The following is a 14,304-nucleotide window of genomic DNA, read 5'->3' on the forward strand; positions in this document are numbered from 1 at the left end:
ATTTATACTGGACATTACTTTAGTCTAAAGAAAGGAAAGGTTTGGAATTGGCACTGTAGAAATGATAGTGGTTAATTTCAGATTAATTACAACCATACCATTGGTGTTTCCGTTGTTTTTGGGCCAGCAGCCAGGCCCAAATGTGTCGGCTTCAGCTGGGAAGCCCGGCCCTCAGTAAGGCCCAAAAATTTTTAATTACGTTTTTGCCCATCACAGATTACAATCTAATGGTGGGCATGGTTTATTATGAAGGGCAATTTTGTGCTCCGATTTGGGCGAGATGGGGGGTCAGCGACTCAGCTATCATTTGGTCCTGTTCGATTAGGGTTTCGGGGAGGGCCTGCGAGAGAGAGAGAGAGAGAGAGAGAGATAGAGGCACAGAGACAGAGGGAGAGATGGCGATGGAAGGAGAACGAGCGGGAGGGGTAGGGGTCTCGGCACTGTTGATGCAGATAGGATGGTGGGTATGGTCAGAGAAGACCATATGGGTCGTCGGGATTTCAGGGAGACGGGGTAGGGGACATCGACAAACCCTACTGAGGGTGGGGTGTGCCGGATCTTGCGCTGCATGCCCGAAATCCAAAGATAAGTTTCTTTTTAAAATTGTATTCTTAAATGTTGCCTTGGATTTTCTGATTGTTTAGTATGTTAGGTCCGGTTTTGGGGGATTTTTGATTTTCTAGAGAGAGACGGATAGGGGGATGCATTTTTTGGGATTAATTAATGGGTTAGTGCACAGGGTCAGTGAGGAGAGAGTCACAGAGGGGTATATGGCAGGGTATGAGTTTTCGGTTTTTCCTTCTGATTTAATAGGTTATGCACTGTTTCAAACTAATTGTTTATTGTTTTGTTTTCCTTTTGCTTTATTAGAACCATAATTCGATTTTTGGGTTTCACTTTGCTCATTTATGTGCTTCTTCAAAATTTTCTGGTGTTTGCTTCTCATTCCTCTGTTGGTTGATCTTTTTTTTCCCATCTCTTGGTTCCTTATATATTCCTTGGTTCTGTCTAATTTTTGGTTGTGGGCTGATGCTTGCAGGTGAACTATGTGCACGGTTTTTTGGACGAGTTAGGAAGATCCACATGAACTGGTTTGCTGCTTTGTCTTTCTGTTGGATTTTAATGTTTATGTTCTGCTGCTCATAGGATTTTAAAATTCTAAATCTGTTTTGTAAATGTGCTTAAAGATTGAACGTGTTCTTGAGTATTAGGCATGTTGTTTGGATTGAATAGGATTCCACAGTGTAAACTCAGAAACTTATGCTAAGAAAATTCTTTTTTTTTTTTTGGGTCTCTTATCTGGGGTTGATTCCTTTGTTATGAAAAAAGGAGTCGCTGTCAGAACAACAAGGATAGAGGGGTAGTGGGTGAAGGGTGAAGGGAAAAGGGTAGGGAAGATGATGCACATGGAGTGTTGGGTCGTCACTTATTAAACAATAACAATGCATAAAAATTCATAATTCATTGCAAGAGGAGACAAGTAGGCTTAACACTAGACTAAAAGCCAGAGCGCCAGGCAATCCAAATCAAATACAAATACACAATCCAATGCAATACAATACAATCTGCTTTGCCTGGTTACAGGCGACAAAGACTGATACCCACCTGAACAATCTCTGTCATTATTCATTAGTACGACATTAGAACGGATTTAGAACCTGAACAATCTCTGTCTTCAGAGGAGCAAATTATTGTTTTTCAGTTTGATTTATAGTTTTGTTTAACTAGGAATGTAGTGAAAATTAAAATGAACAGAAAAGGGTTAGTGAGAAAATGACAAGTTTTCTTTGTGTTTATTACAAAATTAGTAAGTTGAAATTTGTGAGAGTATATTGCTTCTTGGAGCAGGTATTGTTTCGAGAGTGTGAATCCCATGTCGGGAATTGAAGTGTTATGTAAATAGTTTGAATGATCTCGGGCATTTCCACCCGTTGCCAATTGGTTTCGGGTTGGATGCTCGAATTGTAATAGAATAAAAGGTATTGTTGTTTTTTTATTATCTTTCATTGATTGAGTGGGGAATATAATTTTTATACAAATTGCTTCCTGATGGTGTTTATGACTGGTTTCTGTATTTACTTTTAATGCTTAGTATATTAATGGCATTGCGTACTTCCTAAGTTTTCATGGTCATATGTTTCTATGGTTCTGTATGTATGTGTGTAATCTTCATCCCGACTTTGAATGCATAAACAAGCTGGATGAAGAGGTTTTGTTGTTATTGCCTTGCCCAAAACAAGGATTTCATTGAGGGCTAAATAGATTTCTTTTAACTGGGTTCTTATGTCATTGGGGAAGGTTAGAGTTCTTTATCCTTTTTCGTATTTCAGTCAATTGATGTATCTTTCGACATCTGTGCTAAGTACTTCATGAAAATGGATTTATGTTGTCTAAATAGTTGTGTTTCAGTTGCCTTTTGTGAGCCTCTTCCTTCCTGTCTGATATATAGGACATTAGTTGGTTGCTTTATGTTTGTATATTCTCGCGTTTTCCAATTACAGTGTTGAACTCAGTGAAATGCTATTATGAATTGGAGTGGTTCCTATTGTCTTTGAGTGATTCTTATCACAACAATCAGGGAGAAAATCCCTCTCTTTTTTTTTTTACTCTAGGTCTAGGATTATCCAAATGATGCAGCACTAAACAAGAGTTAGGACTTCAACTCAGTATCGCAAAAACTTACTACCAATAGAAAGTTTGTAAGCACTTATATTCCGACTCAGATCCTTACCGAATTTTTTTTGAAAGTTGAAACGATATAGCACTAGGCCCAAGGTTGAGACCAAGTTAGATTTTATTTTATTTTATGCCTTTCCTAACTTTGAATATTTCTTAAGAACCAGAATGTAGTTTTCGATTTTAGAATATTCTCATTTAGCTTGCTAAAAATATTTAGGGAACTAAGTTTATATGGTGCTCTCATCTCTGTGATGCGGAGCTGATCAAATTTTATGACTAATTAAATTATTGTTTGCTTGCAAAGATGTCATTAACTTTCAATTGGCTTTTGCAGTACGTTTGGGACCAAGCTGAATTTGATATCATTAAGCTCAAGACAATAATATGCTTATACCTATGATTATAGATGCGGATGCGGTAACAGTGGTCAGAAATCGAGTTTGAATTGTCCTCTATATTCAAGAATACGAGTATGAATCATCCTCTATATTTGCTTCATTTTCAGCTTAATGTTTATCTTAGTCTTTGCTTATTTATATGATGAAAACATAATCTATAGTTATATTTTCGCTCCCGCAAAGTGTATGCTAAAATTATATTGATATAGACCGATGTTCATGATACGAGGAATACATTCATGTAGAGTTTCTATTGGCATGAAGTTTTGAAGATAACAAATTGCGTGAGAAATAAGGGTTGGCACAGATGGGTAGGGCATTGGTTTTTGAGATCTTGGACAAACCAGCCACAAGTTGTTTCATAGGAATATGCGGTGCAATTTGTTTCTACATACAGAAGAAAAACATTGGCTATTTACATGTGGGCTTGAGTTATGAAACTGCGGTTGCAGGGCACCATTGGAGGATTATAACTTTAGCTTTCTCTCATATAAGCATGAAGGCCGTGTCGAAGCTGGTAAATAAAGATTCCTCAGTGCATCAGGTAACTTCTACACTGTTTTCCCAAAATTAGATCGTTTCTAATTCTGATCTGTGTTCTTCAATCATGTTGGCTTCATCTGTTTTTAATTGTTGGGGCAGGTTCTTGACTATTTTCAGCACTTCAGAGGCTGGTTCGACATTCCGTTGTTTGTGAGGTCGCCATGAAGAAGCCTGACTCTGCTGTGAAGAGAGCTTGGCAGGCCGAAAAGAGGAGGATTTACAACAAATCCCAGAAATCTGAAATCAAAACCCGGATGAAGAAGGTACTTCTCTTTCGGGCAAGTTCATTTGATTTTAACTGAGGGTTTTGCTTCTTTTGGCATGCATTGTATATAAAATAAGTTTATTCTGACTGTTGTCTTAGGTAAGGGGAATAGCAGTCTTGAGTAGATTGCTGAAAAGTAACCCACTGCTAGCTTTCCTTTTTGTAAATTAGTTTGTGAGACTATCAGTTAAAAACTCATTTCAAAAAAGAGAGATTTTTTGCTTTTCATATTTTCTTTGAATATGCATGTTGGATATGGTGTGCATTGTCTTACTGTATATTGGTGTAGGTCATGATGTCATTCCACGAGTGTGGAGGCGATGTCGGGGATGATGTACATATCCCACTTTCTCACCGGGTGACAGAAATTGGCCAAAAGAATCCTGATATATATTTTACTAATAAAGAAGGGAAACGCAACACTGAACGTCTCACTTGGGGAATTGACAAAGAGCGGGTTTTAAGAGGCCACACTGCTGTTGAGGTATTGTTCGTGGTTGAAATTTCCCGTGGGGGATGCTTCCTGTCCGACGAGCACACAGCTCCCCGAGAGGTTCGGCGCCAGTTGATGCTTTTCTGTCGGGCTCCTGCTTTATTGGCGGGCTTGTCGGGCAAGGCTGAAAGAGAAGGACAGAGTTAACTTTGAAAGGTACCTTCGTGAGGCCTTAGGTGTAGGCCTTGAGGCTCACGATCAAGATTAACCTATAAGTGTTCAGGCGTGCCACTGCCATCTTCAGTATGGCAGATGTAGAACGGATGTTTGAGTTTAATTATATATTCGAAAGACCATGTTAGTTATTGACAAGTGTCTTTGTGGGGCCTTAGGTGTAGGCCTTGAGGCTTCCCATTAATAACTAACTTAATATTTGAACATATAAGGTTCCTTTTATTGGTTATGTAGATCTTATAACCATCATACTTCTGATTACCCGAACTTAAAGAGCAGAATGGATCCAAATAGGTGCCTTTATGGGCCTTGAATAGGCCTTGAGGCTTCCCATTAGAACCCCTTCCATTCTCAATGTTCTTGCCCGAGAAACAGGATGAATCCAAATAGGTGCCTTTGTGGGGCCTTAGGTGTAGGCCTTGAGGCTTCCCATCAGAATTCATCCCGTCCCCGAACGTTATATGGTAATCATGATATCACAGCAATAAAACTAAGTGACAGGTCAATTACTTGCGCCCCAAGTAACTTCGGACTTCTTGTTATCAAAGCTTGTAGTGGATGGGTTAAGTCCACATCAGGTTCTTTTTTATGCCTTGAGGCCAAGGACTTTTAGGGTGATCAAATCTTATATGCCCGAGGGCTTAGCACTTAGATCTGACTTGAACTGTGGAGACATATTCAAATCGGATCTAAGCACTGAGAGAATCTTTTGATAGCCATATTACTAGAAATAACTTGGATATAACTTGTAGTATACAACATATTGCTAGGCTAATGAATACACAGACAAAAACAAAGAGGGTCGGGCAAGGTTTAACCTTGTCGGGCAAGGCTGATCGTCTTGCAAGAGGTTTGAAAGCTTCGAAAAATGGTAGGGAGATGAGTTTACAGGAGGAATCGATACTACAGCAAGAGTTGATCAGGGTAGCAGAGCTATTACAAAAGGTTTATCCCAAAAGGGATGAAGGCTTGGGCTGACTACATCTTCGTTTTGAAGGCAAATCTGGCTTTGAGCAGAGTTTGTGCTTGTATTTGTTTGTTTGAGTGTCCTTGATTCTGACCTCTCCTGCTCCTTTTATAGACACCTTGGCTTGGCACCCTGTAGCAACAATCTTGCCCGAATGCAATTTGAAGGGTAGTGACTCATCATCCATTTTACTTGCACTGCCATATAAAAGTACTTTTTTGGGCTGGATAGCTGGCTGGTCTATACCACTTGGCCTTTAGGTAGGTAAGCAAGTGGTCTGCATGGTCTGCACCTAGTCAGAAACAGGCTTCTCTTATCTTCTGGACTTCGGCTAGGTTTTGACTGGGCCTCCGAGTACCTTTCCCCTTTAGGCTGCTCTTTGGGCCAACTTCCCCCAAGCCCAAAGTTTTAAGTTTTGATCCAAACAGTGCCCCCCTTCAATTGATATTTAGCCTTGAATTTCAGGCGCCAATATTAATTGAATAGCTGCATGCATCTGCACCCTTGCTCTCAGAATTTGTATCTTTTGATTGAGATTGATATCACCCGGAGTCTCTTGATCTTCCCACGACCCTTGAACTGCCTTCTGGCATTCCTATAAATTCTGGTTCTCCCACAGATCATCCTCAATCTTATCTTTTATCCGCTTCAAGTTTTTCTCCAAAAACTGTGAAATGAGTTCTTCAGAGTTTAAGTGGGGTTTCTTAAAACTCCCTTTTCGTGAGAAAAAGAGTCATCACCAGACAACTACTATCCCCAACACCTTTGGTCGATCACCCTGCTATTTCCAACACCCTTGGTCAGGCGGTTCCCTCATGATGGCTTGCCTTCCTGCTTGCCGTCGTGATAAATCAGGCTTCACCATCACACGTGGTGGTAATTCTACATGAGGATCTCCTACCAGGCACGTGTTGGCCGCACAACCCGATCACCTGATCCGGTCCTATCCAGGGAGACATCGGAAAACCAGTTGAAAACAACATTGTATTCAGAAGGAATCGAATGTAGTACTTCGGTCCTTAGATCTTTTTGTAAATATCACCAATTTGTCGAAATAAAATAAACATTTGTTTTTAGCAACTTTTTGTTTTTCTGTCTTCTTGAATGGTTGATGATCATACCCTGTACTTTGATATTCTGATATCTACTCTACCTTGCATCCTCTTCAATGTAACAATCTCTAACATCCCATAATGTAGGACAATACTTTTTCAAGAATTTAACATTAATGGGATGTTTCTGCTCCTTCCCTTCAAGGTCTGCCAAGTAGTATCCCCCTTTGCTCAACACTTGAATAACAGTGAAAGGACCTTCCCATGTCGGGCTCCACTTTCCAAAGCCCCTAAGCTGAGCTCCTAGAGGGAGGATTGTCTTCCATACTAAATCTTCCTCTTTAAAAGACTTCATCTTCACCTTCTTGTTATAAGCTCGGGCAACAACTTTCTTTCCTTCTTGAATCTGATTCAAGGCTTCAATTCGGGCTATATCTAAGTCTTCAATTCCTTGACACATGGCTTCGATATATTCCTCGCTGTGTAACCCAAACTGATTTTGAATTCTGACAAAACTTACGTTGATCTCCATGGGAAGTACTGCATCTTGCCCGAAGGTTAAAGCATAAGGAGTTGTCCCTGTTCCTGCCCTCTTGGAAGTTCTATATGCCCACAAAGTGTTTCCCAGCTTTTCATGCCAATTTTTCGGACTCTCAATCACCATTTTTTTAATAATGTTTACCAAAATCTTGTTACTGGATTCTGCTTGGCCATTTGACTGTGGGTAGTAAGGACTGGACTGGACCATCTTTATTTTGTATTTACTTGCAAATTCTTCAACTTCCTTTGAAATGAAAGATGGCCCTCGATCAGTCACAATAGTTTCGGGTACCCCAAATCTGTACAGAATCTTGGTCTCAATGAAATTCTTGACTGTGGCTGAGGTTATGGACTTTACTGCTGATGCTTCCACCCATTTGGTGAAGTAATCCGTTGCCACAATTATGAAAATGTGCCCCTTACTAGAAGCTGGATATATCTGCCCGACGAAGTCCATCGCCCATCCTCGGAAAGGCCATGGCTTGACTACTGGATTCAAAGGTACAGAGGGTACATGTTGGAGATGACCGTGCCTTTGACATTCTTCACACCCTCGGGCATAGAACTTGCAATCTTTTTCCATGTCGGGCCAGAAATATCCATACCTTCTGAGCAGCCACCTTATCTTTGTTCCGGCCTGATGTGCTCCACATACTCCTTCATGTACTTCGGCCATCACTCTCATGGATTCCTCTTGGCCTAAGCATTTCAATAATAACCCGTCTAGAGTCTTCCTTAGCAGGTCTTTCGCCCACAAGACATACTTAGTTCCTTGTTGTCGGTTCTTCTTGCTGGTAGGTGAAGAGGGATCCTTCAAATGATGGATGATGGGCGATCTCCAATCTTCTACCTTGGTTTCCCGAACCATTACATCCAGGCTGAATCCTCTTTCCAGGATAGAAGGAAGATTTCTCCTTTGAATCTCGAATCCAACCCATATCTTCTCTCCTGTACTGGTATACCTGAGGCTAATTGCGCCATCTCATTGGCTGCTAAGTTGGTTCCCCGGGGAACATGACTCACCGATATCTCAGAATCCCAATATCTCAGCAACTGCGTGGCCGCCAAATAATATCCGGCCATGGCGATATGTCTGCATTTGAGCTCCCCATTTAGCTGGTTTATCATCAATTCTGAATCACCAAACACCTCAACTTCCCTTGCCCCCAGCTCCATCAAGATTTCCAAACCAATTATTAAGGCCTCGTACTCTGCCCGATTGTTGGTATTCCCTTGATAGTCTAAGAGAAATGAGTAATAATGATAAATTCCCTAAGGTTTGATAATCACAATCCTAGCTCCTGAAGCCTTTTGAGTATAAGAACCATCAAAATACAGCTTCCAATGAGTAATCCACAAACCAGCCACTCTTCTTATCTCCTGCTGGATCCACTCCTCCTTGCCCGATATCCCTTTGCCTGGCGGGATCCAAACATTAATAACTTCCAGGGTTCCTGGTATATTGATTATCTCATCTCGAGATTCTTGATGCTCTGCCAAGAAGTCAGCAATTGCTTGGCCTTTTACTGCCCTTTGGGGAACATACTGGAAGCTGAACTCTGATAATGCTAGAATCCATTTCCCGATCCTCCCTGTTAACATTGGTTTTGACAACATGTACTTTATCACATCTGTCTTGGCGATGATGTGTACGTGACAAGGTAACATGTAATGCCTCAGCTTATTGGTAGTAAAATACAGAGTTAGGCACAATCTCTCTACTGGGGAATATCTTGTTTCTACCTCGGTTAGAATTCTACTGAGGTAGTACATTGCCTGCTCTTTCCCGCCTTCGTTGTTCTGAGCCAGCAAACTCCCAATCGATTTATCTGAAGCAGAGATATATAGTTTTAAGGGTTTTCCCCTCTGAGGTGGTACCAATACCGGTGGAGAAGTCAAATAAGCTTTGATACTATCGAAAGCCTCTTGGTGTGGTGGTCCCCACTCAAAATTCTCCTTATCCTTCAGTCTTAACAAAGGAGTCAGTGGCTGGATCTTGCCCGCCAAGTTGGCAATGAATCTTCTTAAGAAATTAATTTTTCCCAGCAGCCTCTGAAGTTGCACTTTGTTGGTGGGTGAAGGTGACTCCATTATTGCCCGAGCTTTATTCTTGTCCACTTCTACCCCTCGTTGATGAACCAGGAATCCCAAGAAATTGCCCGCTCTTATTCCAAACGCACACTTCTTTGGATTCATCTTCAATTTGTGGACCCTCATTCTTGTTAAGGCCTGCCTGAGGTCTATCAGATGCTGCTCTTCTGTCTTGGATTTCACCACAATGTCATCAATATACACCTCCATGTTATGGCCGATCAGATCATGAAAGATGGCATTCATCGCCCTTTGGTAGGTTGCACTAGCATTCTTGAGCCCGAAGGGCATGACCAGATATTCATATGCCCCCACATGTCCAGGGCACCTAAAAGCTGTTTTATGTATATCTTCCGGAGCCATCTTTATCTGATTATACCCGGCATTTCCATCCATAAAAGATAAGACTTTGTTTTTTGTTACCGCATCTATGGAAAGATCTGCCATAGGCATAGGATATTCGTCTTTAGATGTAGCGCCATTAATATTCCCATAATCAACACAACATCGTACTGCTTTTGTTACAGCTTTTAAAACGGGTACAATGTTGGCTAACCACTCCACATATTTGGCTGGCCTGATAAATCCAGCTTTTACGAGCCTTTCAATCTCTTCTTTGACCTTCTCTTCTATCTCATTTGACATCCTTCGTGGTGCTTGCTTAACTGGCTTATATCCTTCCTTGATGGGCATTCTATGTTCCACCAAGGTTGCATCTAAACTCGGCATCTCAGTGTAATGCCAAGCAAAACAATCTCTGAATTCTTGCAAGAGACAGATAATTTGTGCCCGATCTTCTTTCTCCAATAAACCACTGATTTGTATTGGTCTTGGGTCCTCATTTGTTCCTAGCTCAATAACTTCCAAAGGATCTTGGACCTCCGGTGGTGGCTTATCAGGTTCTGTACACAAAAATGCAACTAGCTCCGAGCTCTTGGGCAAGTCGTCTGGTTCATCCAGGTCATATATACATTCAGCCATTTGAATGGCCCTATCTAATTCTTTTTGACAAGATTCCTCACTGCTTTCATCCTGGCTGGTTGAAGTTTCCACCTGCCATTCCTGCTCTTCTCTGTCTAAGAACTCTTTTTCTTGTCTTCTTTATTTCCCATACACCAACAGTCGTTTAATCAGGGATCTGACTGCCATTACCTGATCTTTCCTTGTTTGTTTTATCATTGATGGTGTAGGGGTGTTGGGATAATAAAAGGTCTATCCCACTCCTCTTTAGTAAGGAGCATTCCTTGTTCTAGAAGCTTTTGGGCCGTCACCTTGGTAGGGCGGCCGTTCTTATCTGCTCCCAAACACTTCAAGATTCCTACGTTGGGATTGTAGAAACTTGCTTCTGCTATATTGGCTGTGGGAAGAAATGGCCGTGATTCGGCCTCTACCATCTCCCAAAAGCCTGGCTCTTCTGTGCTTGCTTCATGATACACAGCCACTTGTTGATGTAGGGTGGAGGGCACCGCAAGACTTTGGTGGATCTAATCCCTTCCAAGTAAGGCTCCATAGATGGATGTGCAGTCCACCACAAAGAACGCCAGCATGATCTGTTCAGACCCCAGATCTACTTCCAAAGGCAATATCCCAAGAGTCTTAGTGATAGCGCCCGAAAAACTAGAAACTGTGAGGTCTGTAGGAATAAGATCTTCTGTGCCTCTCCCCAACTTCTTCATCTGCTTAGCTGGTAATACATTAACAGCTGCCCCTCCATCAATCAACATCCTTCTGAAGGGCACCCCCTCTAAATGAGCTGTCACATATATGGGTTTCAGATGATTGACAAGTGAAATATTCGGGCGACTGAACACCATTTTGTCTGTATAGATCCTTACAGGACCTTCTTTGGATGTTTCAGATGATGCAGCTTTTCCCGATGCTCCTTCTTCTGCTATCTCCATATTAACATGAGCCATCATTGGTTCAGTTGTGACATAATCTCCTTCCATGGCGGCGGGCTGATCAGGTTGGGCAACAAACATAGCAGACAGCACATATGCCATGTTTATATGAAAGTTGCTAGGCTTTGACAGTTACTCTTTTTTGCTCCCAATCTGGTCCATGAATTCATCCAACCATGCCATAGCATCTAGTGGAAGCAGTGGTTCTGGTGCCCCCTCGAGTTGATTCACACCTGGACATGGTGTTTGTTTTGGAACTTCTCCGAAGGGATCCCCCAATGATGGAGAAGGTTGTTTTTTCTCAGGGGAGAGAGTCCCAAAGCAAATAGGCTGCTCTGCCTTCCATCCGGGAGTTGGTACCATAACCATATCTTCTTGAGCTCTCCTCAAGATTCTATATTTCCCAGGGTGCAGGCTTTGTGGCACATGATCTCCTTCGCCTTCAATTTTGCTGTTAGCCCTCTCCACTTCCTTCTTACTTCTCCAGCAAAGCTGACTGCTTCCTTCAGACGACGTTTTCGCTACCTTTTGATTTTTTGAAGCTTTTGACGTCGCTGGGGTTTTCAAGGAATTCATGTAGGCTTTATGTTACCTTTGAACCCTTCTGACCATGGAGGCTCCCATTTGCTTAACGGGCTGTCCGTTCTTCCCGACCACATACCATTTTCGCCCGAGGCGGGCAGGATTATCTTTTGTAACAGGGTTTGTTATCCTGTCATTCCGCCTGACCTCTCTTCCCATATGGCCGTACTGAGAGTGTCCTGTACTTCTTTCTTTTGGCTTCTTGGCATCTTTATCCTCTGCTTCCTTAGAAACTTCATGGTTACGAAAGATTTCTGATAAAGCCCTTGGTTGGGAATCGCCTCCTAACCGCTGAAAGACACTTCGGGAGGTATCTCTTCCTGCAGTCTGCCGAGCCTTCTCTTGTGCCTCTTTTCTCTTTCGCTCATCATTCCTTCTGATCAATTCATGATCTATGAAGGTTCCAGTGGGTGGTATTTCGAGCTCACACTCGCATTGGCACTTACTGCACAACACTCTTCCTTTGAATATGGCGGCTTTTGGATATTCGGGCAAGTTAACCACCCCCTTTATGGGTTTGTCAATCAATCTTCTTTCTTCCTCTCTTGTGACCTTCTCTTTTCCCTTCTCTGCCCAGGCCATACTGATCATATTGATAGGGGCTTCTGAGAAGGGATCCGTATGTTTATTAGTCACCGCAACTTCTTCTAGTTGATTGGTTTTAAGCCCCCTTTTATCCCTATCACTTTTCTCCCCAAGATGAGGTAAAGACATAGGAATAGGTGGTCTGAGAACCGGATTATCTTCTTTTCTGGAGCCTGCAGGGGTGTTCTCCAGTCTTTGTAGCATGTGCAACAAAGCAGTTTGGAAATCTTCTGATCCTCTTTACATATTGCTTTGATCAGCGTATCCCACCGGGCGTGCCAAAACTATGTTCGTGGTTGAAATTTCCCGTGGGGGATGCTTCCTGTCCGACGAGCACACAGCTCCCCGAGAGGTTCGGCGCCGGTTGATGCTTTTCTGTCGGGCTCATGCTTTACTGGCAGGCTTGTCGGGCAAGGCTGAAAGAGAAGGACAGAGTTAACTTTGAAAGGTGCATTCGTGAGGCCTTAGGTGTAGGCCTTAAGGCTCATGATCAAGATTAACCTATAAGTGTTCAGGCGTGCCACTGCCATCTTCAGTATGGCAGATGTAGAACGGATGTTTGAGTTTAATTATATATTCGAAAGACCATGTTAGTTATTGACAGGTGCCTTTATGGGGCCTTAGGTGTAGGTCTTGAGGCTTCCCATTAATAACTAACTTAATATTTGAACATATAAGGTTCTTTTTATTGGTTATGTAGATCTTATAACCATCATACTTCTGATTACCCGAACTTAAAGAGCAGAATGGATCCAAATAGGTGCCTTTGTGGGGCCTTGAATAGGCCTTGAGGCTTTCCATTAGAACCCCTTCCATTCTCAATGTTCTTGCCCGAGAAACAGGATGAATCCAAATAGGTGCCTTTGTGGGGCCTTAGGTGTAGGCCTTGAGGCTTCCCATCAGAATTCATCCCGTCCCCGAACGTTATATGGTAATCATGATATCACAGCAATAAAACTAAGTGACAGGTCAATTACTTGCGCCCCAAGTAACTTCGGACTTCTTGTTATCAAAGCTTGTAGTGGATGGGTTAAGTCCACATCAGGTTCTTTTTTATGCCTTGAGGCCAAGGACTTTTAGGGTGATCAAATCTTATATGCCCGAGGGCTTAGCACTTAGATCCGACTTGAACTGTGGAGACATATTCAAATCGGATCTAAGCACTGAGAGAATCTTTTGATAGCCATATTACTAGAAATAACTTGGATATAACTTGTAGTATACAACATATTGCTAGGCTAATGAATACACAGACAAAAACAAAGAGGGTCGGGCAAGGTTTAACCTTGTCGGGCAAGGCTGATCGTCTTGCAAGAGGTTTGAAAGCTTAGAAAAAGGGTAGGGAGATGAGTTTACAGGAGGAATCAATACTACAGCAAGAGTATATCAGGGTAGCAGAGTTATTACAAAAGGTTTATCCCGAAAGGGATGAAGGCTTGGGCTGACTACAACTTCGTTTTGAAGGCAAATCTGGCTTTGAGCAGAGTTTGTGCTTGTATTTGTTTGTTTAAGTGTCCTTGATTCTGACCTCTCCTACTCCTTTTATAGACACCTTGGCTTGGCACCCTGTAGCAACAATCTTGCCCGAATGCAATTTGAAGGGTAGTGACTCATCAGCCATTTTACTTGCACTGCCATATAAAAGTACTTTTTTGGGCTGGATAGTTGGCTGGTCTATACCACTTGGCCTTTAGGTAGGTAAGCAAGTGATCTGCATGGTCTGCACCTAGTCAGAAACGGGCTTCTCCTATCTTCTGGACTTCGGCTAGGTTCTGACTGGGCCTCCGAGTACCTTTCCCCTTTAGGCTGCTCTTTGGGCTAACTTCCCCCAAGCCCAAAGTTTTAAGTTTTGATCCAAACAGGTATAGTATTCTAGAATTACTTAGTTATGCTGGTCTTTTATTTCTATGGATTGCCATAGCTCCTTTCCTATATTTGTCTTCTTGTACATGTTCCACTCATGTTTTAAAAGAAACTATTGCTAAACCTATTCCAACTTATATGTTCTATATTTCTAAGAATTTTCCTTTCCTA

The 14,304-nt window shown here is 42.1% G+C and overlaps 1 protein-coding gene across 5 annotated transcripts; it reads left to right on the forward strand.

Moving 5' to 3' along the window:
* Nucleotides 1-309: 309 nt before the first annotated feature.
* On the forward strand, nucleotides 310-14,304 carry LOC103417162 (beta-amylase 2, chloroplastic-like). 5 transcript variants are annotated; one of them, XM_070815212.1, is made up of 6 exons: nucleotides 310-1,091; nucleotides 3,086-3,149; nucleotides 3,287-3,621; nucleotides 3,720-3,883; nucleotides 4,175-4,369; nucleotides 14,133-14,304. In XM_070815212.1, exons 4-6 carry the CDS (start codon nucleotides 3,782-3,784, stop codon nucleotides 14,136-14,138), a joined length of 303 nt encoding a protein of 100 aa, XP_070671313.1. In that variant the 5' UTR covers nucleotides 310-1,091; nucleotides 3,086-3,149; nucleotides 3,287-3,621; nucleotides 3,720-3,781; the 3' UTR covers nucleotides 14,139-14,304. The 5 variants fall into 5 exon arrangements, with proteins under 5 accessions (XP_070671313.1, XP_070671314.1, XP_070671316.1 ...); XM_070815213.1 differs by having other exon boundaries at nucleotides 345-1,091; nucleotides 3,323-3,621; XM_070815214.1 differs by having other exon boundaries at nucleotides 441-1,091; nucleotides 3,530-3,621.

The sequence above is a fragment of the Malus domestica genome, chromosome 16, assembly GCF_042453785.1.
Source record: "Malus domestica chromosome 16, GDT2T_hap1".
Taxonomy (NCBI): domain Eukaryota; kingdom Viridiplantae; phylum Streptophyta; class Magnoliopsida; order Rosales; family Rosaceae; genus Malus; species Malus domestica.